General features: G+C 41.6%; 1 protein-coding gene across 7 annotated transcripts in view; it reads left to right on the forward strand.

The window, feature by feature from the left end:
- The window catches only part of LOC126355940 (proton-coupled amino acid transporter-like protein CG1139), a 238,361-nt gene that overhangs the window by 159,580 nt on the left and 54,487 nt on the right, over positions 1-24,294 (forward strand). For 2 of the 7 annotated variants that reach the window (XM_050006519.1, XM_050006516.1), the window contains 3 exons: positions 3,897-4,119; positions 13,144-13,225; positions 22,191-22,277. In XM_050006519.1, the coding sequence (XP_049862476.1) occupies positions 4,086-4,119; positions 13,144-13,225; positions 22,191-22,277 (203 nt within the window). In that variant the 5' untranslated portion in view covers positions 3,897-4,085. Of the gene's footprint in view, positions 1-3,760; positions 4,120-13,143; positions 13,226-22,190; positions 22,278-24,294 lie in introns of those variants that run through there. The other 5 variants (XM_050006523.1, XM_050006521.1, XM_050006518.1 and 2 more) reach the window with 4 other exon arrangements.

Here is a 24,294-nt window from a genome sequence, read left to right on the forward strand (position 1 = left end):
CGCGCAAAGAAAATACCCAAAACTGAGTGGGAGTCGGTAAAGAGCAGTCAAAAGTAAGTACACAAGTAAAACAATACATAACTGTACAGTGGCTGATGAATCCTTTTTGCTCACTCGGACATCTTGCATGTCTCCTTCTGTTAAGCCTGACAGTCATGAACATGTTTAACTACAGGTCATGGTTGAATGTACGAAAATTAGGAGAGACGGAGACGACTTCAATTCTGAGTGTCAACTGAATATCACATGCTGGCGTGGGACGTGTGCGTGTGATTACCTTGCGTTATCGGCGATAGTGGTGGCTGTTTGCGCGAGCTGTGAATCTGAGAAACTATTCTAAACGTCGCTCAACTGTTAAACACCAGTCTGATGCATTTACTACGTCTTTGGTGAAGCTGAGACTCCTATTTATTCCCTAGCTAAGCTAACTGGCATGGTACACACTATTTCGCTAGAATAGCAGTTGCGTTGTTGCCCTCAAATCACTCACAAGCATTAACTGTCAGTGCTTGGTGCGATTCTCCATACTAGGGGACTTCGCAGTTTAACTCCTTACGAGTTACGACAAGCCTGTGAACGAGTGTTCACATAATGACTCTCGAAATCATCTCAGGGTGGCGTGAGTCAGCTCGCTGAAACACTACGATTTCCTGCAGAGAAGAAGCCAATTACTCTGGCTGTAATTTGCCTATATCAAACCTGGTGGCCATGTATTTTCTTTCTGGCCAATCAGGGTATTTGAGCTTGTTATATCTCCACCCACTAGAGTTTTTGCAGTCCATCACAGGTGTAGGTGTAGGGCAGAGTTTAACCTCAGCTACGTAATACTGAAATAAACAGCTTTTTCTTTCTTGTGAGTTTTAACTACAGTGAGTCACCAGTGTTTTGAGTTGGGTTTCTTCGGACGTTTATCTGCCATTTCTGGCTGTGTTACTGTAGAAAGGTTTTCCGAAAGGTAGTCGTTAAAAGCAGGCGCAAAGGCTGCTATCGCTGACGGCTTACATAATGGTGGTGACTTCTCTTTGTGTCCAGTAGGCGTCCCGTGGCAAGGGTTTCAGCTGCACGAGATGGTGTGTCATCGTAAAATTCTCCTTTCCCTCAGAACTGGGTCTCGTAACTCTCGTTGGGGAAATTATTGTGCGCAATTACTAGTGTCAGTGTTAGTGGTTTATATTCACGAAACATCGGTTTGTTTATACGGTTCGCTTTGCCCATCAATAAAATTCGTATATTTTCACGTAACTATGTCGTGTGACATATCGAGTTAACCGGAATTGTATCAGGAATTCAATGTAAGTTGCTTTATTCGTTTGACACTGTACACAGTCACTCTACTATTTCCATGTAAGTACCTTTTGGGGAAACTGACGAACTGGTGATGTGTAAGTTATACATTCTGTTTCTAGAAGTATTGTTTAGATGCAAGAATTACACAAAACCACAGTCATGCACTATATTTTTCAGAGTAAACCACCATTTGACTGTATTTTACTGCACTTTTCTTCTGTACTTTCTATATTTCGGCTTTTAAGCAACTATAAAATACAATGCTGAAAGTTCTTACACCATTAACGCTTTATATCTGGCAAAGTCAATACAAAGCGGATCAACAAGACTAGTCCTATTTACTATTCTTGTTTGCTTGCTTTGTGCTGGCTTTACCAGATGTAATGTGTTAATGTTGTATAACTTTTAACATTGTGCATTATAATAGTGTAAAAGCAAAAATCTACGTAGTAAATAAGAAAAATACAGTAATATACAGCCAAATGGCGGTTTATTCTTCAAAAGAAAACACAAGGTGTTCTTGAAGGAATGGAAAATATTTTAGGAGGTGGTAGTATAGACGAATTGCAATAAAAATGTCATATAACATGCGTCCAATTTTTATTGAGTACAGAGTTACAGCTGTTTGTAAGTAGCCCAAACAAACTTAAAAGAAAAGGCAAATGAGGGCGTTCACCATTGATTTTCAAAAATTCCACCGCCAACTTCAATGCACTTCTGACTTCTCCTGATAACACCACGTGCAGCTCTTCTGCGGTCATCTTTGGATTCTTTTATAATACGAACGATTAAATCAGCTGTCGTGATTACTGTTTCCTTGTAGACTTCGCCTTTCACCCATCCCCACATTAAAAAATCCAAATGGGTTAGGTCCGGCAACCTTGGTTGCCAAGAAGCTTGCCGTCAATCTTCCGAGGAATGTTAGGTTTAGACGATGTGCCCAATCATGCTGGATGAAGATATGCATTCTTGTAGCTAAAGGAATCTCTTCCACAAATGCTGGAAGCTCATTTTCGAGGAAGTGTAGATAATGAGGCCCTGTAAGACGATGCGGTAACACAACAGGACCAATCAACTGATCCTCTATCAAATAAAAATCATTTACAGAGAAGCGTTATTGAAAATGCGTGTACATAATGGCATGTGGACCTTTTCCAGACCACTGATGTGAATTACGGGCGTTATTGACGCCATCAGGTGCCTCCATCAGTGAAGAGTAAAAATGGGATTACCTGGCGATTTTAAAGTGTCCAATGACAAGATTCCAATCGTTTATCTTCATCTCCTGCTCAAAGGAGTTGAATGAGCTGTAAATGATATGGATGGAACCCGTGCATGCGTAATGTCCGCCATATTCTTCTATATGGAACTTTGGTACATACAGATATTATACACGTGCTTGTTGAAGGACTACGTTCTACTGACTAAATAATGTCTTCTACTTCATCCACAGTCGGTTTATTTACACGTTCAGATGCAACATGTCTGCTGGGTACTGTTCCAGCGTCACACAGTGTATCGAACACACGAGTAAACGCATTTGAATCTGGTAGTCTGCGGTCAGGAAGTCCTATGCCATATTCTCTACAAGCAGCAGAAGCGTTTCCATTACAAAACCCATAAACAAACACCATATCGGCATACTCAGTATATGTACATGCTACACCATATCGGCATACTCAGCATATGTACATGCTACAGTACAGTAGACTTGGCCAACAAATCACAATGAAAAGTTCAATGTAAACTAAAGCACAACTTGACAACGTGAACATCGACATTCTACTTCTGACATTCGATAAATGCGCCCATAGCAACGCGTAGCAACCGGTGTTCCAACACAAGAATCGAAAATACTTTGAACTCAGCTGTATCTATGTACTTCGACACATGTTACATAGTATTTTATTGGAATTCGTCTATACTATCACCTCGGAAAGTACTTACCTTTCCTTCTGTAACACCCTGTATATTACTCACGTTGCGGCATAAAGTCCAAATGGTGGCTGTTTTCTGCATGGACTGGTTCTCTCCTGGTTGTTACCTTTGACCAAAACTCTTCCCTCGGCCACTTCCAGACGATCACAGGAGACTTTGGTGTCGTATCTTTGACTAGCTGGTGTCAGACTATATTCTCTTACCTCTATAAGTGCAAGAGTCGCGCCAGTATAGCAGATAGAAGTTTTTGTGCAATCTCGTGATTATTCCCTTACATACAGTCGAATATTTGATTGGTCTTCAAAGCGATTAAGTGAGTAGCTTATCGTGTTTTATTTAGATAATATAATGCCGTATCATTTATCGACGTCCACCGAAATCTGATTCTGCAATGCTGCTGGACCATTTGAATGCCACGATAAAGACGTCGCTCTGACAACACATTCATTGCTAACGCAGCTGCACAGGTTTTTTTCTGATGCAACCGCCGCAGCCATTTTCATCATTCAATAGGAAGCGCGATGACGAGCCCGTTTCTTAAGAGCCGTCGCTCTGAATTTCCTCCGCGCTGTCGCGTTTCCGACTGCTGGGTGTCCCCTGCGGATAGCGGCCACCGCAGAATCCGGCGCCATCAGCCCGGCGCTTCACAGCTGCTGTGTTTTTCCCGACAGCAGATCATCACGCTCCGCAGAAGGAACTAGCGGTTAGAGGCGAAAGCGGTCACGTGACCCCGCTACCCGGCGAACACCTGACGGGGGACGTCGCACGCGCCGCCGCCGACGCAGCCAGTGGGACCGTGACGCCGCCGACGGAAGGACAAACAGCAGCGCAGCGCCTCCGCCGCCCTGCCGACTCGCACCATGGGAGCCTCAGCCGCTAAGCAGCAGGAGAAAGGTACGGCAGCAAAGGCTATGTGTGTGTGTGTGTGTGTAAAACATGTATCTGCATATGTCTCTTTTTACGGTGAAAAAGGAAACTTACACGATTACTTTGCTGTCAGTCTGTGTCTGTTCGGCTGTTCAAAACCCTTTTTCTCAGGAGCTAGTAGAGGTATCAAGTTGCAATTTTGTGTCACATATTAAAGTTACGGTTCCTTGGATACGTAAAAAAAAGTGAAGCATCAGGTCAACACAGTCAAAAGCTACGGCCATTTATATCACATAATTTGATACTCGCAACTCATTCATCAAAACCTGTAGTGTAGTTCCTTTTGTCTAAAATTACGCAGTTTGCCAGGAAGCAAGGTTTCACTGTAAAATTAAAGGGAAAACATCCAAAAACTGTTAATTTGTAATTGTATAACACGAAACTTTTTTCTCATTTGTTATCTGTCTGTCCGTCCCTCTGATAACTCCCCTTTTATCAGGAACAGGTAGAGGTATCAAGGTGAAATTTTTGCCACTATAGTCTATAGTCACTTGGCGGTGTAATAAGTCAAAGCAACCTAAAGATAAGGCCATTTATTTCATTTAGTTTGATACTAGCAAACTCACTCATCGAAACCTATAGGGTACTTCCCATTGACCTAGTATCATCAAATTTGGCAAGAAGCAATGTTTACAACCAAGAGAAGAAATCAGAAAATTGTTAATTTGAAATAACAGAAAACGATAAAAAAATTCTGATTTGTTACCGCTCTGTCTGTCTGCCCGTCCTTCGGTTAAGATCCCTTATTCACAGGAATTGGTGGACGTATCGGGTTGAAATTTATGTACGATACTAACGTCTATGGGCCGGCCGGGGTGGCCGAGCGGTTCTAGGCGCTACAGTCTGGAACCGCGCGACCGCTACAGTCGGAGGTTCGCATGGATGTGTGTGATGTCATTAGGTTAGTTAGTTTTAAGTAGTTCTAAGTTCTAGAGGATTGATGACCTCAGAAGTTACGTCCCATAGTTCTCAGAGCCATTTGAACCACTATGGTGTTATGCTCTCTTGGTGTTATAATAAACGTTTGCTTCTAAGTCAACGAAAGCAAAATATACTGTCTTTTACATCACATGTTTCGACACTCTCAAAGTCATTAATTAAAATTTATAGAATACTTCCTCTTGATGTAGAATGACAAAATTTGGCAAGAAGAACTGCTTCACAACACAAGTAAAGCAAAAGAGTCAGAAAATAGTTTCCTTGTAATTGTATCACACTAAAAATATGCTTCTTTTGTCATTTGTTATCCTACTTCAGAATTGAAATTAAAACGCTCTCGAAAGTCTGGGACCGATATCTTACCAGTTTCAACGTCGATAACGGGCAAAATTCGTCGAATGGATGAAATGCCTGTGTACATTACTATCCCTGGCATCGATGTCTTCCCAGTATCAAAGTCAATGGCGGTCAAAAATCGTAGACTGGATTAAATGTCTACATACATAACTAAGTTTGTACGGTATCCTCAGTGTGCAAGTCCTACTCGGACCTGGGCAGTTTCTTTCTCTGTGTTACTCTTCGTGATCTGTCTGAATTCTGTTCAATATCAGTTGAATAATAATATTCGACACCATCTACAGTCCCTTAAAAGGTTAATTCTGTAACCCTTCTCCAACCGATCATTCCACCAGTCTATTGTCTCAGTGGTCTACTGGTTATCATCTCCCGACGATGCTGCTGAGTTTCCAGTTTCATGTTGCAGACACGCCAGATCATGCTGCAAAGGTCTGCCACTGGCTTCATTAAGCCTCATGCGGTCGAACGAGGAACTATAAAGCAGCAAACCGATGGCAGAGTTAGCTCGAAAGAACCGTGAGGCTGACAATATTAGTATTGTTATTATTATCGTTTCCACCTTTGAGATATAATTCTGTCCTCTTTACATCGTGTCTGCTCGGTGTCACACTTTGAAACTGTACACCGAAATGGAATGGAACAAAGCTTATAATAAGTGGGTCGTTGCTCAAGTAGTACGATCGCTAACGCAGAGTACCGGTATCAGCTGCCGTGTCCGGAAAATAACTTCATGTGTTTTATTGAAGGTCATTTGAAACTTAGATATAAAGGTAACTCATTAGTGTTTAAATGTCTCGGTTCCTATGTAGTTTCTCATTTCTCGTCGATACGGAATCTATACTACACACACGTATTGTCATGTCTGTCATTAATCGTATCACTGTAGTTCGTCCAAGTTGACGCAGCAATTTTATGATCCATGCATACGTGCGAGACGGAATTCGAACTTGAGTTCTTCGCTTTACAAGACAGAATGAATCCGGAGGCCGCGGAGTTCATCGCACACACTTTTTGTGCGTCTAATATAATCTTAAAGTTTCTGCATCGTCTCCCGAAATATCTTCCCCATACCTTTTTGTATATTACATCTTACTTTGGCACGAGATTACTGCAAAATCGAAGGGTAAGTGTATCACTTTTTTAATACTACCCTTTGAGGTTCTCTTTTCAGTTGTTAAATATATCATTTACTTCTTTTTTTCATTTCTCTTGTGATTGGGTCTACATTAAATGTTGGCACTTAAGGTCACGAGCCTTTGTTCCACTCCTGCAATTTGACTTCATGACTCGCAGTTTCCACAGTTGTATCTCTTATTTATCTGCACTTCCCTGAATGCTGTGATTGTTTCACAAACGTATAAAATACTAGTTCATTTGTCCTCGATCATTAACAGAAAAGATTAGGTATCAAAACTCATTACAGACCGAAGTTCATTTGAGACAGATATGTAATAATATTTCTTATCTTAGAACTGATTTTTACCTTCTGGTGTTCACTTTACTTTGTTTTTCAAGATGTGAGAGTTATATATTTTCGATATGCGACGCAACATAAGAATAGCCTTCAGTGAGGCGATAACATCTTAGTGAAGGGCGAGAGTAATGTATAAATTCCTTTTGTTTTTAGATGTGTATGCGTTCTGGGATAGAGTTTTCCGTGTTTTCATATCGGTTGATTTCAATGTTATTATACGAATGACAACATCTTGGTCTTAATAGAGGTGATTCTGTTCTGATTTTCGACAACTTGCTGCTGGTTTCTTGCAAGACCTTCACTTCCAAGTTGTCGTTCGAATGACAGCACACAGGTAAGGCGTCTTGTCGGCTGTCTGCTCTTTATTGGCTATGTTCTGATGAGCGTAGAGACTAACATACTCCTGTGTTTACACTATCGTCTTCTCTATCATTGGACTCCCTCTTATTTGTCTTCGACTCTTGCGCTACTATCCGCACAGTACAGCAGAAATACTCGTTCCCAACCAATTAAAACTCTCTCGGTACCATGAAATTGCACTGCCATATTTTTTAGATCATTTTCTGTATGAGGAACCCGACTTTGCAACAGTTTTCCTCAAAACACCAGAGAAATCAAATTTCTTCCAAAGTTAAAAAGAAAGCTAATGGTCCACCTTCCCTCGCCAAAGCTATCTCTCCTACCTTATGTGCAGCTCATGCTCATCATACCCTTCCCTAGGACTTATCCCTATTCCTTGTCGGCAGAGTCGACCCTTTATATTCTGTTCTCTCTTAACAGCCGCTGTCATTTCAATCTTCTCCTCTCCCTTTATCCATTCCTCTTCTGATAATACTAAATATGGATTCAAACGTGTCAAGCGTATCTATATTAGTCTAAAAGTCCTTTAGTATTATTATTGTCAGTTATTGCTATTATCAATATTACTATTACTGAGCAAGTTTTATAATATCTTTAATGTGTTTTACTCCTGGACGAGTGTAGTAGAGGCTCATAAGGCCATGGTCCGGTCAGGCTAAATAAGCAATAAACAAATAAATAGTGCAATGAAAAAATGAGTGCTGGTGAAGGCAATGGACACTGTTCCCTAGTTTCCTAGTATATTAATCGAACATGGTAGGATGGCAACTACTTGTATCACGTGTAATTTTGTGTTGTTTTTCTCATTTAGTTTTAAAACTGAAACATTGTAAGCGATTGTGAAGCTTACTTTCTTTTATACCGAAAAAGATACTTCATTATAAAAGTATCATACCAAAGGGAAATAAGCAGCAGCGATTCAAAACAGATACAGTATTATTAAGGGTAAATGTTGTAGAAACTTTATCCACACTGCACTTGACGTATACTATTGCAATACGGAAAACTAGTTCTTCGAATCTTTGTGTGCTGCCTGTAAACAGATCTTGAGGGAGACAGAAGCTTTTACGCAGCAGTGTCTCCAGGTAGAGATTTTTCCTTTGGTTTAATGGCAACAGAAAGTTCCCTGTTCACTAATGAACTCTTGGATAACCCGGGAATACCGTACGGCTAACGTCGTCGTCGTACGATACCGTTTCCTGTTCCCGATATATGGGCCTTGTGTCATAGCTGCACTTGCGGGGAGTAGATGTACTTTGTTAACACCTGGGCAGAGGCTGAACAAGGGGGGAAGAAAGAAAAGGACGAAACCAGGCCAGCTGTTGGCGAGTTATGAAGGACGACAGGCTTCTGAGTCATCCACGATTACCTGGAAAATTCTACGGTTAGAAGTTTTTCTCTTTCTTGATTAGAACAAGTTATACGTGTTGCTATACGCCACCCAAGTGTCGCTGTCACAGCTCAAGACTGTACTGTGTTACCCCTATTCTCGTAGCTCGTGTGCCCATCACTCTAAATTGCGGCTGTCCGTGCCCTGCTTCTACAATTATGCGACACAGACAAGGACGTAATTGCGTCTGACTGTTTCACAGCCGAAACAATGCAGCAGTGAACAGTATAAATAAAATGAATGGTTTAATCCTGAAAATAGCAGGCAGTGCTCCACATTGATATTATTCAAGATGTGATAAAGTATTATTATTACTTATATTAAATGTTTACGACATAGATAATAATGTCAGAAGTAATCACACACTTCATAAGACGTTGCTGTTATTAAATAAGATGTGCTGCAGGGAATAAAGCTGTTAGACACTGTGTAAGTATTTGAATATCGTAAAAATAGGATTGAATCTAAAAGTAACGTAAGGTTGTGTATTGTAAGAAACCTAAAAAAATTTTAGCCTTTGACTACGATTTTAATGATACGACTCGATTCAGTTAATGAATAATTAGGTCTAAATATGGATAGTGAAATGAAATTTAACATAGACGTATCCTCAGGGAGCAAATGAACTTAGGAAACAAGTAAACTGAAATTGTAAAGAGACCGCGTGGAAATTGTTTAGGACATATACTAGAAGGTGCTCGACTGGATTCGATTAGTGTCAGTTTGAATAGGAGAAAGAGGACTTCAATAAATAAAAAGAGGACACTATTTACAGCCTTTGAGAACGGGGAATGCGACAAAAAATAGAAGAGAAAACAGACAGTCGTGTATAACCTCAGAAGAGTCATGCTTCTTGGAACAGTTTATCAAGAGATATCTACGAGTATCTTACAGCTGCTTTAGGAAATTACTGCTCCTATAGAGACAGGTTCATCTGAGATGTAACTAGAGAGAACTATAACATATGGAATACTAATAAGCTGTCGAGACCACGAATGTTAAGGATAGAAGTTGATGTAACTGGAAAAAAAGTCAGTTCGAAGCCTGTTTCTCAGCAGGACGTAATTACACAGTGATGATCGTATGTACAACTCCTCTGTCCAATCAAAATTCTTGACGCTATAGAGCTGTACTTTCTGTGGAAGTGCTTCTGGACACACCGGAGAATAATTTTGTATGTATGGCAGACTATCGCTTTTAACGACCATTTCCTGTAGACGGAATACCCAGCCAACCATAAGGTACAAGATTGTTTTGATAAAATATAAGGATATTGGTATCTTCTGTCACCACAGCTGCTGAGCAGATATGATTTCTTTTGCTCGAGGTTCCGAGCCACGTTTCCAATCATCACATAGATTTACCTGAGAAATACAAGTGATCGCAGAACACAGTTCACATTGTGTGACAGGCAGTGTGATGCTCTAGTGCTGAATACAGTACCGCCAGATTTAAAAGTGACACGCTTGCTTGTAAACTGTAGCACAACTCTTCTTTTTGACGTTATTAAAAGACTTCGACAGAGCGATCATTCTAAAAGGAACATACGAACAATTCGGTAACTGTAAGGCAATATGTTATAAGAAATATTAAGTATTTTGTAGAAATGGTATAGAAAACTACCAGTTACTCTTTTACAAATCTTATTCCATCCCGTCATCTGCAATGATCTCGACATCAACTTAATTGTCCATTCGGGTTTGCTTTCTTCTCTTCTTAAACAGTCTGTTATATGATTTGATAGTTCATGTTTTAATCCAAGGGAAGAAAGGTGTCTGCCAGCGCACTAAATAAGTTCCGCAGTAAAAGAGCAGAAACAGAGCAAAGAGGATCATTGCCTATGTTCATTAGTATGTTTGATTAAATGAGGACTCTCTGATCCGCAAACAGGTGACGTATCATTGACACGTCAAATAGAAGTGGAAGAAAGTGAATTTCTAAACGTGGTATTAACATTATACGCATGCTGAGAGATTGGACTCCAGAAATATAAGACTATTTAAACCATTTATGTAAGTATGTACGGATACTAAGAACGTTTTCGTAATTATGAACGTTGTGGAAAGACGGTAAACTGTCGGCGAAGGTTTTCTGGCTCGACCTTTATCTACAAGTTTTAGCACCATCTTCGACACGTGTTGCCGTAAGTAAGTGCACTATCAGCTCTGAGACCGATATCACAGTGGAACGACGTCTGATTTTATCCAATACAGTGTCATTAGGAATTCTTCTTGCCATTAAAGTTCTGGAGGTCAATTTTATTCCCTACTTAGAATTCTAAATGCCTACGAATGGTAACGGAAGTACGCGTGCATGTAAATAGAAAGAAATGACATGAACACACATTTAAAAATCGGAACTCTCTTTTCTTAGTTTTCTTCCCGGTAACGTTACACCACAATGTATATTTTATGGGTATTTTGGGGGCGGGGGATCTCGTGAGGTTTCTCTAATGGAAAAAAAGAGCCGTGATACTTGGTGAAATTATTGCTGCGTAATCCACAATAATTATCGCCCATCAACGTATGTATACAAACAACTTGCAGATAACTATTTCATGCCAGTTATAGTCACATAAATTACTGTTACACATTATATTGCCTATCTCAAGGCTTCACAGCGGAAGGAGAATGTGTTATTCAGGTAGCGAAGCTTTTTGATTCGCATTATACACAATCTGATCAAAAGTTTCCGGACTTCTGCTTGTGTACATTAATATTGGCTGTGTCCACCCTTTGTCTATATAACGGTTTGAAGTCTGGTGGGGAAACTTTCAGTTAAGTGTCTCAATGTTTGTGGAGGAATCGTAGCCCATTCTTCCAGAGGATCGCAACCAAACAAGGTAGTAACGTTAGATGTAGGGAGATGGAATTAGTTGCCAGAATTGGAGCCGTCTATGATGTAATTCGAAACACACCAGATGTATTTGTCTGGGTGCGTCAGAATCTTGTTCGCCGATGTCACGCTTGCATTGAGGTTGATGGCCGTCAGTTTCAGCACATTTTGTGAGGTACAGTACAAATGGAACATTCATTGCGTCAATGAGTGTATCTGGTGTTAACTAATGTAAATAAAAAAGTACACAGTAATGTGTTTTTATTCCTGTTATTTCCTTAAGCTGGCTTCTCCGAGTCCAGGTTCCCTACCTCAAATTGTTCAATGGAGCATCCTCTATGTCCTGTTAAATTTTTGCGCGCTCTTAAAGAAACACTCTATATAGTGCTTCTTGTAGCCTGACTGCTGTTAGCTTTCTGGATCTCATGAATGACTCCTTTTCCCTGATTTCATGCTATTTTTACCATCTCCGTGCGTAATGCTCGAAGTTCCTTGTACGTCACTACCTACGTTCTGCCTGTTTATGGTTTAGCTGTGGTTGCTCCTTCGTGTTTGCTCTTCGCAACAACATTACCAACTACGGCAGCTTTATGAGTGTGGTAATGTCCCAGATGTATTTGCTACTCAGGTGACATACAATGAGTAATCCACGCTGGATCGACCAACTGTGCTGTTACTTTCTCTGCTGAAGACGTAATACTCCCCATGCCCTTCTATACTGGCAGGTGCACCTCTTGTTACTTCAAGTGCTCAGTTCTGCTTTACATAGGGATATCCGGATAATTTCAAGCAGATAGTGTTGTTCCAAGTTTGAGATAGAAATTGACACCTCTAGGATTATCTGTCGTGACACAAACCCCAACTGATTGTCTTCACGTGCCTCCTCTTATTGTTTTGATTTGGTGTATACGCTTTAATTGTCTGAATCGATCTACAGCAGCTATGAAGCTTTCTCAGTTACCTAAAAATTCACTTGAGTCTTCGATGATAACTTCTTTGATGCAGTACATTGTTGAAAAGACCCTGTCACTTTTCTTTCAGATGTACTACTCCACTTCTACATTCGTTGAAATTTCTAGTTATCCTTAAAATTTCATAGCTTATGCTGTGTTTCCCTTCATGTGTCCACAAAGGGGCACAGGCGCTACAGCAGGCACTGTGCAGGTTCTATTCTTGTCCAGCATCTACATCAGACACTGAAAGAACATACACCCTACTCATTGGCTAATACTTGTGTGCTTCTTCATAAAGGCAAACAGCATTTCAGGTTGCAAGATACAAGCAATTTGATTGAAGATATTCACTCGTAATGTAGTTCTGTTTCAGGTACTTGCCAGAAACGGGAGAACGAGCAAGGCTATTTATGATAAAACAAATTGCTTACCACATTTGGTGAAACGAGAAATATTTTTATTGCAATGCTATTTCAAATGTTCCAGTGAGCATAGAAACAGCTAAGTTCATAAAATATGCTTGTGTTCTGATGTTGGCGATCAACAAAATGTATGCGATAAACGCTAGAACCATTTGTAAGCCACAGTCATCAAACAACGCAAAATGGTTTTTACTTAGCTAAGGAGACGTATACGATCCAAACAGATTTGTTATTGTGTGATAATCATTCTTTTGTCAACAGCAGCCAGCTATGCAGTGGAAACCAGCAAGCAGCCTACAAAAAGCAATGGGTCCGTGTTCGACATGACAGCATTCTCGTCCACGTAAGTGCTTCCAGGATTTAGAACTTATTTATAGCAATAACATCAGTATATAGGCACATATGTACAAATTATATTCCAATACTAATATTCACAATATAGTGAGCCCCACTTTCAGTGAAGAGTGCATGCAGGTAGCCAAATAGTCTGTCATGGTGCGACTGTTGGTTGAGTTGGCTGCTGTGGCCTGCTCTGTTAAGTTAGAGCTCTCTGACCCTTGACACAGACTGTGAATCTGTCAGCGTCTTAACATGAATGCTCACAGGTCGACGTTACGCCTTGTGACAGGAAGAATAGCCCGAAGCAATAACTGGTAAATTAGAGGGGCTTTTTTTACCACATTGAGCTCGCGGTCAGTGTAACTTCAGTGAAGCAGCAGTCGCTGTGGAAAGAGATATGCCTATCTGTTCTCCTACCCTCCCAGTTAGCGGAGCGGTCTAACGCACTGCTTCCCGAACGGGAAGGCGTGCCGGTCCCCGGTACGAATCCCCCCGGCGGATTAGTGTCGAGGTTCGGTGTGCCGGCCAGCCTGTGGACGGTTTTTATGGCGGTTTTCCCATCTGCCTCGGCGAATGTGGGCTGGTTCGCCTTACTCCGCCTCAGTTACACTATGTAGACGATTGCTGCGCGAACGCTGTCTCCATGTAGGCGTACACTATAGTTACTCTACCACACAAACATTTGGGGTTTCACTCGTCTGGTATGAGACGTTCCCGGGGAGTCCACTAGGGGTCGAACCACACAATAACCCTAGGTTCGGTGTGGGGTGGCGGTGTGGTGGGTGGACTACTGTGGCCTGTTGTGGGGTTGTGAACCACTGAGGACTACGGCGGGACGACGCCTCTCCGTCGTTTCGAGGTCCTCAGTTTAATACACATAATTTGTTCTCCTAATTTTCCATCATACGTCCGGAAACGCAATATACTGTAGCTTACATTTGAATATTGTCAATCATTGACGAACTGAGTACCAATACCGCCTAAAAACAAAGTATGTCCACATAGTTTTGAATAGAGGTGGTACCCATTATATAAATAAGACTTACATTCATAGCGAACTGCGAAACACTCCGACCGGTACGGGTAGCTGTCGACTGTTGGCTGAAGTCAATTGGCTCGATGGCGAATGAACCCTAGTGCGACGACGTAGTTCTCATTTTCGTCAACTACATGGTACAGGAAAGTAAAGTATTCACAAGTACAGCACATGCACGTTTTCTCAAATTGCCTAAATTCGTCTTGAGAGCAGAAAGATACTCAGATTTGTCCACACGTTTACAACGTTGGACATTTCTTACACTTGTTGAAACTTTACACACAAATGACTCAATCTGGGACGGAGAAGGAGTGGAGAGAATGCGCTGTACACTATAATAACCACTCTACACTTCTTCAGAACATGTAAAGAACATGATAATGCAGTGTTGCATAACTTAGTAACTGCTTTAAACGCAGTACAGGCAACATATTATGGTAAATTATGTTCTAGTTAATTGATTTATTTTCCAGGGGCATGTAGCTTTTGCTGTTGTATTAGACACATTAGGAAGAAAAAAAAAGTTATACAACTTATGTAATTCATAAATACAGGCATTTAATTGGTTACAACTTTAGCTTGGAGAGAAATCATACATTTGTTAATGATCCTTGGTACTCGAAGATAATTTCATCGTAATAATAAAACTGTTACACTGTTCAATCAGACAGCTGCTCTTACTTACTTCAAGGGATCAAGTCCAGAGAACAGCGCTCAGGTGTAAGGTTCCTCTTCATCTGGATTCTATTTCTTGCTTTCCGTCGGCAGTCAGCCTCATGCCGATCTGCAGCGAGACCTTTGGATTCCATCTCTCATTCATTTTCTTGGTCTGCCTAGTCGCCTGCTGCGGATACTCCAAGCTTCACAGCCCAATAATCCGAGGGACTGGGTCAGTATTTTGTAGACATGGAGTCTGAAATTCCTCGAAGGTCTGCGCGATTTCAAAAGCAGACTCAGACTTAAGGGTGACTGGCTTGCGGCTTCGATCCTAGGCTTCATTTCTGCCTCACCACGGTGCGTCCACTGTAAAGGTTACCCCCAGATAATTAAAATAACGAACTTTTTCGTACGATCGGTTTCCGACTACCATAGACTGGAGGGGGTATCTTGAAATACCTAAGTCCTGTTCATAGCAGATACTGGGTCTTCGATTATTTCATAAGGAGACCGCTCTTGCTTGCTGCCATCTCCAAGTTATCGCTCATCCGCATCAGTTCTTCCTTAAGTCTGGACAACAGACCTCATACCACAATATCTTCAAAATTCTTAAGGAAAGCTTTCATTATCCATCCCCTCACACCACAATACCTTCTAAATTCTTAAGGGAAGCTTTAATTATTATATTTTCGAACACTGGGTTGTCCAACATCGGTGGCGCGCCATGTCCTCCTCTAAACCCTGCGCTTCTTTTAAACTCTCCGTAACCAGGTTCCCGAGGTACACTTTGCCATTTCAATCAGCGATACAAAATCCAACTAGACTAACGACATTCTTGGGTACTGCAAACTCGGTTAGGCAATTCATCACGCTATCCCGCTGGATGTCTTCTTAAAATTCTGTGAAGAGGTCACGAATGTCTTCGCCATATTTTTACATGTTCTAGTCGAGCTGTCGCTGTACGCACATGTCCACAATCCAACGGCCGTCTCTGAAGCCGTCTTGACATTCACTATCCACTTCTTATGCAAACAGCTGGATCCTATCCAGTACACAGTTCGGCAAGATCTTTTAACAGATGTTCCTCTATAGTCTGTGCAATCCATTTTGTCATCTATCTTGCATAGAGGGCAGATGACCGCTGCCTGCCAATCACCTGGGATTTTATTGAAACCAAAAAGTGTGCACAAAATGACCAACTGCAGCGCCAGCTGCGTATGACACAATTAGTTTTTGTCTTTTACCATCATAGACGTGCGACTTCAGGTAACCCCACAACCAATAAACAAACGGATTATTTTTTCTTTATTGTGATTTGAACACCTTCACAAAAGGTGGGCTGTGAGCAGCATCCTACGCCGCTCTTCAGCCACAGGTTGAAAATGATAAAAATATAAAGAGGGCACAGAAAAGACTGAACAAATAGGCGGGCAAAAGACAGTAGACACAGATTACAAAAAACACGAAGCCGTTCACAGTCGACGAAAACCACACTAAAAACTGTCGGCACGGCGCACAAACACTCATGACTTCGATGGCACAAGTGAACATAGGAGCGTGACGGCGAACACTAAACACAAACTCGATGGCACACACACACAAGAAACTGATGGCGGTGATCTCCAGCCCGCAAATGTCCACGTAACGTGTGCAAGTCCAGGGACCTGCCAAGAGGGGGAGAAGGGGGAGGGGGAGGGACAGGGGAGAGCAAAGATGCCAATGTCAGGGGAGATGGTAGGAGGAACGGAGACATGGGGGTAGGAGAAGCCTGGGGGAGGAGTGGGGAGGAAGGGAGAAGGGAGAAAAGTGGGAGAGAAGGGAGAGATGGTGCCCATAGAAACAAACACAGGAAGAAGGAGGGAGGATCAGAGTTGGTAGGAGGGGTAGATGGAGGGGAGGAGAGTTGGCGGAAGCCACCTTGGGAGAGGGTATGGAGATGGAGAGCAGGTGGGTCGTGAAAATACAGGTGCGGCAGCGGATGGGGGCGGGAGAGGATGGGAGAGACCAGCGGGTGAGGAGGATCGAGTTTATGGGAGGTGTAGAGGATCGGTATCTGTTTGAGGAAAAGGAGGAGGTGGGGAAACGGAATAATCTCATACAGGATGCGTGTGGGGGAGGGGAGACGGATGCAATAGGCGAGGTGAAGAGCGTGGCGTTCTAGGATCTGAATGGATTTGTAAAAGGTAGGGGGAGCGGAGATCCAGGCAGGGTGGGCGTAGAAAAGGATAGGGTGAATGAGGGATTTATAGGTATGGAGGGTGGTGGAGGGGTCCAGGTCCCAAGTACGGCCGGAAAGGAGCTTGACGAGACAGAGGCGGGAGCCTGCCTTGGCTTGGATCGTCCAGAGGTGGGGGGTCCAGGAGAGGCGACGGTCGAGGGTGACACCAAGGTACTTAAGGGAGGGGGTGAGGGCAATAGGACGGCCATAGATGGTGATGTAGAAATCGAGGAGGCGGATGGAAGGACTGGTTTTGCCTACAGTGATCGCCTGGGTTTTGGAAGGAGTGACCTTAAGCAACCACTGGTTGCACCAAGTGGTGATCCGGTCAAGTTGGGTTTGGAGAAGGTGTTGGGAGCGCTGCAGGGTGGGGGCAAGGGCAATGAAGGCGGTGTCATCGGCGTACTGGTGTCATCGGCGGCATGTCCGCGGTATGCGAACGGATTGCGGTCTGCAGTCAGACGGCTCAGCAAGCGATCCTCACAAAACGAAGTGTGCAAGAAGTCCTTCAGATGTTTGGCAATATGGGGTAGAGCACAATTCTGCATAAAAGTCGTACCATCTAGCAGGTATTTACCAACAAATCTAGCGATGATCTGACTCTCTCTCTCTCACTACAGTTCATTTTATATAAAATTCTCATGTGGCGTCACAGGCGTGTTGCTGTCCAGCGCCATCTATTGGCCAGTTGCTGCACTCTTTTTTGGTATCAGTAAAATGCCACTTTATTTGAAGCATGTGCGTCAGTTTTTACTTATCTGCCTACGTTATTCCGCTAATTAGTGCGTTGTTAAGTGTTAACAGACTTTGGGGTCACCCTGTTCAATGGAAGCAACTGAAAAGCTCCAGACTGTTCCTCGAATATTGGTTCCCTACACCTACAAAACGCACATGAACGACATTCTCCCTATTATTTCACGTGGGCTATGCTGATCATTGCAAAGACTCGAGTGAAATCTCTGAATTAGTTCTACAGCTGCCGCCATTTCTGCTTGGTAACTACGTCAAACCCCAGTGTAGTTCTTCCGAATCATCTGTTTTCCCAGAATCCTCCCTGTAAAACGAATTCCTTCATTTTCCTTCAACTCATATACGTCAATACTTCAGGAAATAACTTCCGTTGTACTAGAGGCAGTCGTAGAAGGCAAAAGTTGTAGGAGAAAGTAGAGACTGGAATATGTCCTACAAATTGTCGAGAACATCTGGTGTGCTACCCTGAGACAAATATGTTGGCATAGCAAAAGAAATCCCGGCTGGCAGCACCAAACCTACCAGGGAGGTGACGGGAGAATATAAAATTAGAGCCACCTGTGACAAATTTATTCTTTTTTTGTTTTGTTTTTGTTTTTGTGCGAGTTCTCGCATATTACATTCCAGCTGAACTAGCCTGCAATGATCAAAACCTACATGAGAAGTTTCTTTCGCTCGTTTTAGAGCACTCTCGCGGTGACTTGGATTCAGCTACGCCCTTTTCGATAATGACCTACAAATCAAAGACTGCCTCGTAATTAAGTTTTGTAAAAGAGGTTCATTAATACTAAATTTGTACGTACACACACACACACACACACACACACACACACACACACACACACACACAGACACACACACACACATACATACACACACGCACACGCACTGCACAGGACTGTATTAGCTAACCAAAACAGTTTATTATGTCCCGAAAATTCTTCAGCGTATAGTAGGACACTGATGAAATAATGAAGTACCACAGACGTGTTCCGGGTGCCAAACCAGACCTACAATTCCACTGATCTGCTACAACACACGAAAATTATGACATGCAAGCCCGATTAATGTCAAACCATATGATTCTTACGCTCAAGAAATTGTTTCCAATTTCAAATTTGGAAGTTTCAAACCACTTACTTGGAGCACATTTCTTGGGACCTGGAACAGCACAGATTTTTTTTTTTTTTGTTTTAAGACAGTTTACTTTGTACATTGGACGCTTCTATAATCGGCATTTTATGAATGAAAGAAAAAAATATATTACTGTTTCGACAATCACATGTAGTATGTCTCACTGGTACTGGAGTACTGTCAGGGGCGAATTAGGTACCCTCTGATTTGTCATTAAAATCAACAGTTGCTTTCCGGAATAATTAGTATCTAATTGACAAGGTTCCGACTGACAAAATCGAAGAAAATGCGGTGTTAGTGTGACAAGGTTGTTTCTGAGTTCTGCTACGCGTAAAACGTACTCATGCTGCAATCTGTAGAGAAATATCGAAATTACAAGAACGCCAAAGTTCCAACTGATATCACTTTGTTTCTTTCGGACAACGAGGCTCTTTTTGACAGATGGAACATCATTTCTTTTATTAGTGAATTATTTTTCTTGTAATTAATGATACATGAAGATGAATATTTGTACAATTATAACCTTTTATCAATTAAATCTTATCATCCCAACAAATATTTTTTAAATGAGGAAACTATCTATCATACCAACTGTTTATTTCTAGAAGGAAAAAATGGAAATGACAGCTGAAGAAGCGTGAGATGCTTGAATAGCATGATCAGATAAAAATTTTTGTAGTTTTCAGATTCTTTTTGCAGCAGCAGTCTGAGGGAATGAGGGAGAAGGAAAGTTAACACAGCTGCGTTTCGCTTTTATTACAGTGCTTTTGTAAATGTTCTTTAGAGCTCACTGAGACAAGCATTGACTAGTACTACACCAAAACATCGCTACCGTAGGTGGAGAGACAACTGATTAATGGTTAATGAGACTCTGACATCAGTTTACACGAAAGAATTGTGTTAGTTACCTTGTCGTTGCAAAGTCGTATTTTTGTGTGGTACAAGTAATTTCAAATTAGAATATATATTCACCGTCTGCGTGATGTCTGGTGTCGCCTGATGTACACGCAATTTACAGCACAAATTTATGTGAGCATTCGTTCACTGAGGTCGAAGTTTACTGTTGGTATAAAAGGCAATAAATGCAACATCGGTTCTATTTGTGACGAATTTTCATGTTTCATGAACTCATCCATCTGCAGTTGTCAAAAGATCACATCCAGCTGATGGAGGCTCACTGTCCGTTTGGCACGGTACCTCCTGAGTATTTGCTTCCTATGCACCACTCCCGGCGACAACTTCAGTAGGATGGGATGGTTACTTTATTCGGAGAGTTGAAGAACTACTCTGGCAATATACAGCTTCCGGGATGAGATGCTAAGTCGCGCTTATCAACCGAGGCGAAGGCGGCTGGTATCTTTTATAAAGTTGCAGAGGCGCTGCGATGTGTCGGGTCGGCACAACTTTTTCACAAAGTCCTTGTAGTACCGCGCCTCAGTTTCATGAATCATGACAAATTAGAGGGAGGACCTTGGTGAGCTATCGGAATTTGCGTAGCATGTGTTATCGTTTCGGAGCGTCAACAAACCATGAAAACGACGGCAGTCTTGTTGCTCGCTTTATAACGCGGTCAGCTGTCAGCTGAGCGTCCACAACTCAGCTCGCGGCGCCCTGCTCTGTCAGACCGGGATGACGAAAGGAGACGTCAGTTTCACACAGTCCAGAGAAGCGTTGCATTCCTCCACGTGAGTTCCGCCTGACGCGTTTAATTAAATTGTTGTTTCGAAACTATGGATTTATTTATTATGTGCTCCTATTTTTGTGCTATTCCAGAGTTAATTTATTTCACGTTCGGTAATACATGGGTGAAGAACATTCACAGCTTGAATAATTTCCAGCAACATTTATCTGATAAATTACACTGGTTGTCTTTATGCTAGATGTGGCCTACTTAATCACGTGGTTACACATTCGTGTGTAATATGCTCTAAATAAATTCAGTTACAGTATAGAGGGCGTTTAGAAATGTTCATTAAAAAGTTACTAACTTTAAGAATCAACTTAATTTACTTGACCGAAATCAGATTTTCTTTCCAAGTTGTGATTATCTTAATTAACCCTTAGTTACAAATACAGTCAGTAGTCATAAAATTTGATAATATCGACGCACATTTTGACGTTGTAAAGGATACTGACCCTGAGTGATGTTAAAACTGTGTGCTGTATTCGTTGTATAAAAGAGACCTCTTGCTCTGCGGGGTAACGTGTTAAGTATGAAGAAAAGAATTATCGACTGCCTGAAAGACTGAAGTCGTCAGTCCTAAGTGCCTGAAGGAAAAAGTTTACGAATCGACATGGACCCTGTCTACTACGCGCAGTTTTATCGTGTCACTGCTTTCCTTAGAAATGCAGCTGCCGAGATGTAACAAGTTTCGTTATCATGAATTCACAGTCTAACTAACAATCAGACTTAGCACGAGAACTGAACAATAACATTTTGCAGTTGCGTGTATTGATAGAACTAATTCTTATGGCTCAATACACATTTTGGTGCAGAATGTATTGAAAGAAGAAATGCCTGTGGCTCAGTCCGCGAATACACTTAAAAAAATAAATAAATAAAAACACAACTTTCGTGTTTGTAATAGAGTTACCGAACCTGTAACGTTATCTTCTTATATTTGGAGTTAGAACGTGTACGAAATGTATCCTAGAACATGTGTAGCTGTGCACTATATTCAACGATGTATCGATGTATATTTGCTATTAATGACATAGTTTACGGAAAAAGAACATAAAAACGGGGTTCACCTCCATTTTGCTCATCTTCTTCTACCTCTACTACTACCACTACTACTACTACTACTCCTGCTACTATTCTACGAAAACTAAAACTGTTCTTTTTATTTTCTTTCTCCCCGGGTGTTTTACCAGCAATGTAATTTTTTCTTTTTCTGTATGTGTCCGGATTTCCATATAATCTGTTCAGCTCGTGAATATCTAAAGTATCTGTAGCGAGCAAATGTATCTCTTTATTAACGTCTCTCTTCATAGCCATAGTGCAGCAGCAGCCGAAATGTTTACATTTATGGTGTTAACGCCCGTCATTTAAGGCTGCTACAGTTTTATACATTATACCTGTGTCACTCTTTGAGATATTGCTTTACAGAGTTAATATTTGATTCCTGTTGCAATGACATATTACCTGTGACATTTACATCAACTTTGTTACAGTGCGAAACTCGCAGATGGAGACCCCGAGAAACCAGGCCTACCAGCGTACGATCCCTTCCAGGAGAGAGATGTGTCACACCCAAACAGGTAAGACATAATCTTTTTCTCCTTTCCCTGCAGTAATAACCTCAGATTTTTCCCTCATCAGGAGTAACGTTGACAACAATAAAATGAAATATTATGTGCAAGTACACTGCTTAGAATATCTGTAGTTTTGAGCGCTGAAACTACAACCGACTTCGGTGCGCGGCTGGGGTGAATGCAAGTACGAGGCAAGACAACTAGACAATTAGTCGTGTTCTGTGTTGCGACTGCAATCTGTGTTGTGCATTTTAGCTGAGAAAACAGGAAGAAAATGGATTGTAATGAACACGAGACTGTAGGAATTTGTTTCTCTCTCTCTCTCTCTCTCTCTCTCTCTCTCTCTCTCTCTCTCTCTCTCTCACTCACTTTCTCTTTGTGTGTGTGTGTGTCTGTGTGTGTGAGAGAGAAGAGGGGCAGATAGAGAGAGAGAGAGAGAAAGAGAGAGTATTTTTGCCTGTGATGTAAATGTATTATAACTATTCACTGTCGATAATGTTACTTTCTCAGATATTGAAAGTGATTGATTCCAGTTTCTTTCCGTTCACAATGATTATAGCTTCTATTTTTCCACTGAAATAGAAACGTCATGTTCCTGAAAATTTAGTACCTGTTCACAGTAGTTAAATCTTGAGGCAAATATAATCAAAGTCAGATTGAATGCGGGAGAAACATGTCACTGTTTGCGGAATACTAAAACTGATCAAACGACCGAGGGTATCACACATGGTTTTGAACTAATGGTAAAATGGTAAACGGAAAGAGTGGGAATGTTGCATAAGGAGTGAATTACTGTGAGCAATTCTGCGATATCAGTATTGACAAACTGGCTGCAGGTTTCTGTCTCGGGTTCTTCTGCCTTCGTTTGTTTGATGATTTTTTCTGGCGTTTCGCCAGCACGAGTGGCTGGCATTGTCAAAGCTTCAAAAAAATGGTTCAAATGGCTCTGAGCACTATGGGACTTAACATCTGAGGTCATCAGTCCCCTAGAACTTCGAACTACTTAAACCTAACTAACCTAACGACATCACACAGATCCATGCCCGAGGCAGGATTCGAACCTGCGACCGTAGCGGTTGCGCGGTTCTAGACTGAAGCGCCTAGAACGGCTCGGCCACAGCAGACGGCGTCAAAGCTTCGTTTACATTTGCTGGTGGTGCTGAGGATTATTTTCATCAGAATCGAAACCAATACCTGGTATTAGAATTCGTGTATAAATGCACATGTCATAAGCAGACGAGAGACAGAATATATGAGTGAACTGAAGTGGGAGTTCAATATTTTAAGGTGGGCGAAAGTGGAATCGTCATGCAAAAGTGAAAGGTTACAGTATGAGAAGCAATGGAAAACAGATTAAAGGGAGAACGTGTGTCCCGCAGTAGGAATGAGAGATGTGAAAGGCTCCTCGAGTTCTGCAATAAATGAAAGATGTCAAAACCAAAAACGCTTCTCAAAAATTGAGACAACGAAAGCTATATTTGGTAAACTGCTGGAAACACGGGAAGTCATCAACTGAATTACGTCTTGTTGGATCAGAGATTCCGAAATTAGATATTGCTTTTTAAGGCTCACGCAGGAACAGATACAGATTCTTAACGTATGTCATGACGGAGACTAGATGAAAGTTCGAAAGAACTGTAGGGAAGAATCAACGTTTAAGGAATTGTGAAACTGAAAGTCTGAGGAATGATGATGTGCGTTCGAAGTTCTTTGAGGTTGTGGATATGAGATAATCAATACCCCTTTAGATAGCTCAGTTAAGGAGATTTGTACATCTCTGACAAAGGAAATCAGTGCAGTATTACAACCAAGTATAAGACAGCAACTGTGAAGACGTTTTAGGTAAGAGAAGAAACTGACATAGGAAAATATGAAACAGAAAGATATCCAACAGAAAGTACAGTAATATAAAACATTACGAAGGAAATAAATAGGAATTCTAAGAAGACTAAAGTAGGAAAAATCTGAAGAAATCGAAAGGAAATTGAGGAAGGGAATATTTTTGTGAAACACAAACGGAAAC

This window comes from Schistocerca gregaria, chromosome 3 (genome assembly GCF_023897955.1).
Source record: "Schistocerca gregaria isolate iqSchGreg1 chromosome 3, iqSchGreg1.2, whole genome shotgun sequence".
NCBI classification, from domain to species: domain Eukaryota; kingdom Metazoa; phylum Arthropoda; class Insecta; order Orthoptera; family Acrididae; genus Schistocerca; species Schistocerca gregaria.